Genomic DNA, 3,730 nt, shown 5'->3' with positions numbered 1-3,730 from the left:
ATATCTTCCTTCATACATAGATAATGTTCTTTCTCTTCCTTCGTACACAAATAATGTTCTATCTCTTCCTTCATACACAAATAATGTTCTATTCTCTTCCTTCGTACACAAATAATGTTCTATCTCTTCCTTCGTACACAGATAATGTTCTATCTCTTCCTTACTTTACTTTGTGTAGTTCATTATTGTGGGTTTACGTAATAACCACTGCTGTATCCAACAAGTTTCACAAGTATTTAATACTGACACAAAACTGTAAGATTTAACATTCTGAAGTGGGTTGAAACTACAATGTATATCTTATGCTTATTGCAATGCTTCTTGAAGTCATACATTTTCTTATTATTATTATTAACATGCTTCTTGGTGGCTGAAGTTAAATTGAAGTTTGTTTTTTTTTTTTGCTGGTAAATCTTGTACCACTGGACACCATAAATTTTTGGCTTATCAAAGATTGAGCTGAGGGAGTTTTTATTTCTTAGCTAAAATACATGTACGAATGACTAATGTGTGATTTAATTACCTTATTCTGGCAGTGCTGAAAATGGAATTAAAATATAATGAGATGTAATGACAAATGCTTAATGATATTATAATTTAGAAATACTGTTTTTTTCATCAGTAATTAGACAAACCACCAGAAATGTACTATAATCAACAATCTTCTAAAAAAGAACACAACCACTAATCATTAAAATATTTTATATTAATTGCAACAAACATTTCCTCACTAAGCTAAATAGTTACAAGTGATGAAAAAATATAAAAATTTAATTTCTTCTTATATTATAAAGTAAAGAACATAATTTTCCAAACCAATGTGGTTTTGTATTTTGTGCTGAACAGTGTATTACCAAAAATATTACTTAACGCCACGAAAACAGTTGTTCATGTTTCACTGGAACTGATATAATCAATTTGTTGATATGCTTCGTGTTAGTACGAATCAACCTTCCTAGCTTTACAGTACAAACAGCAGAATAGTAGTGTTAGCATAAGAAACAACCCTGCAGCTCCCACCACACCCCACAGGGAAGCACTGTAGATACGAAATTCTTCCTTGTACGGCTGGAAGGTTGGAGCCCAGGTTGGGAGCAGCTTGCTTGTAATGAAGGGTAAGTAGTCATTCCAAAATTGAGACTGTTTTTGCCTGTAATCTCTTTCCATGATACTGGTGAAGTTGGCTGTGTTTACAGCCAAGAACTGTAAGTTTTTAAGAGTCATTGGTTTCCACAGTTGAATACCGTTGAAAGATGTTTGTGTAGGCTTTCTAAGAGAAAAAGAAAATTAATTCTCAATCAAACAAACCTATCCTCAGTATAGCTGGTGAAATGTAAAATCATTTAATACAGACTGCAAAATTCTTAAAACTTTTTTCCAGTCTCTTTTCAGCACAAATAAAATCAATAATTGAGTCACGTGCAAAATAGTACTTTTTTATTATATGGTTTCCAATGTACATGTAATTCAGGAAAAGTTCTATATTTCTAGTAACATACATGACCTGATGAAAATACTAATCATTCTTTACAATAAATGTTCAGGCTATAAGCTCCACTTAAAGTATTTAATAGTAACCCTTGTACACAAATATTTTTGAATAAAACAGATCAAAAGTCGGAGATAATGAATAATAACATCCATAAAAATATCAAAAGCAAAAACTTCTTTATTTTAGTCTTTATAATACTGTTCTGTAAATTAAAATATATTTTCATGTAAACTGAAATATGCAAAAGTTTTCAGACTACTTTATTCAGCTAAACCAAATATGGCTCTAAAGATATCAAATTATGTCTACAGTGGCTAAGAACTTATTTAGTTAGCTAAATCTGTGTGATTCAAAAGTTATTCATCCAGTTAAGCCTAACATGGCCTACAAGTTATTCATCTAGCTAAGTTCAATGTAAGTTTTAAAACACCCATCCAGATCTACTTAGGCTTATTATAACATCTATAGCTAGATGTTGTGTGACTCAAAAGTTATTGTTCTATCTAGATTTAATATAGATCTGAATACACTGACTCAGTTAGACCAAATGTGCCTCAGAAGTTATTCCTCTAGCTAAGCCTAGTATAATCAAAAGATATTTATTCAAGAAGGTTTCACATAGATCCCAATATATTTATCTAAGTTAGTCTTGTGGAGGTCAGAAGTCATTAATCTAGATATATAAAGGAGCATAAGAGAGCCCCATGTTGGGCACTAATATCAAAAAATTTCTTTCATATTAAGATAAATTTCTTTGCCTTGGATTTGAGCCCAAGACCTGTTGCACAGTAGACAATTAAGTATTCCATCAACTGAGCTAAAGGGCTAGTCCCACAGCACTTAGTAGTAAGGCACTTCTTAACAACTCAAGCAACTACACAGGAAAGATAGCTCTTGACTTTCCAAAAAACAAAGCTGTCTTTTTTCAGTCAGCAAATTGGGTAATGGCCCAGAGTTTCCCTGCCCTAGCACTCACATCAGAGTGGACTAAGGTCATGTGCAAAAGTGTTCTGTGTGCATACTGGCTTAAGTTGTTAATGTATTTTCTAGTATTGAAATCCTAGTCCTTTCCTGCCAGGCAGATTTTGCTGGGACTTGAACCATAACTTAATGTTGTGTGAAACAATGTTTTATTATAACTTAAAATTGGGGAGGCGGGTTGTTTTACAATGCGGCTATGATTTTTTATTAAAGATTATTATTTTTGCATCTTCCGTGTTTAAACCCTTTTTTTTTTACCTAACAAATTTTGTTAAAGATCAGTCAGACACTCCATGGTCCTGTATTCTTTAAACCTCCAGTTAGCAGGCCCTCACTGTCTACCCTACAGGAGTATTGCATTCATCAAGCTATACCTAAGTTAGGTCAGAACATATTGATGTAGAATATTTGTGCTATGATGTGTCTGTTTAAGATACATTTCACAACTATTATGTTTTTGGAAGAAATAAAGTACAGCCAAACCCATAAAAATCTGTGTTGTACATACATTTACCGATGACAATATGAATTTACGCACCATTTGAAACAATCAAACAGAAGCATAATAATCCATGTCAAAGTTTCCAGACACCAACAGTGTCAGTATTTCAGGTCAACAAGTTATTTACTGTATTACCTAATAACAGAAGACATACCCATATTTGGCAAAACTGCCCCAGACTTCCAAGAGGAATTGACTCATTTCTCGATCAGATTCCGTCCACTTGGCTTGAGACAACTTCAGGTTCTTTGGGTAAAATTTGGGGTCCATAAATGGTGCACCAGTAGAGAGAAAATACTCTGTATCATGGGGCACACCTGTAGAATAGCAAAATAAAACATTCTTACTATGTCATAATGCATACAATAAAATAAGTTGTAGTAGAGAAACTGTTACCTTGTAGTTTTGTTGTATTTACAGGAGAGTAACATGGTGTTTCTTGGGACTGTTACCCTCATATATAAACTGTTACCTTGTAGTTTTATTGTATTTACAGGAGAGTAACATGGTGTTTCTTGGGACTGTTACCCTCATATATAAACTGTTACGTTGTAGTTTTATTGTATTTACAGGAGAGTAACATGGTGTTTCTTGGGACTGTTACCCTCATATATAAACTGTTACGTTGTAGTTTTATTGTATTTACAGGAGAGTAACATGGTGTTTCTTGGGACTGTTACCCTCATATATAAACTGTTACGTTGTAGTTTTATTGTATTTACAGGAGAGTAACATGGTGTTTCTTGGGACTCTAC

The 3,730-nt window shown here is 33.2% G+C and overlaps 1 protein-coding gene across 1 annotated transcript in view; it reads right to left on the bottom strand.

The window, feature by feature from the left end:
- Window positions 1–412: 412 nt before the first annotated feature.
- The window catches only part of LOC106471159 (cholinesterase-like), a 26,800-nt gene continuing 23,482 nt past the window's right edge, over window positions 413–3,730 (bottom strand). Inside the window, exons 9-10 of the mRNA XM_022399774.1 lie at window positions 3,130–3,292; window positions 413–1,270 (exon numbers count right to left, since the gene is read on the bottom strand). Of these exons, the coding sequence (XP_022255482.1) occupies window positions 937–1,270; window positions 3,130–3,292 (497 nt within the window). The 3' untranslated portion in view covers window positions 413–936. The remainder of the gene's footprint in view (window positions 1,271–3,129; window positions 3,293–3,730) is intronic.

Source organism: Limulus polyphemus, unplaced genomic scaffold, assembly GCF_000517525.1.
Source record: "Limulus polyphemus unplaced genomic scaffold, Limulus_polyphemus-2.1.2 Scaffold4446, whole genome shotgun sequence".
Lineage (NCBI taxonomy): Eukaryota > Metazoa > Arthropoda > Merostomata > Xiphosura > Limulidae > Limulus > Limulus polyphemus.
This window is presented reverse-complemented; position numbering and strand designations above follow the sequence as displayed.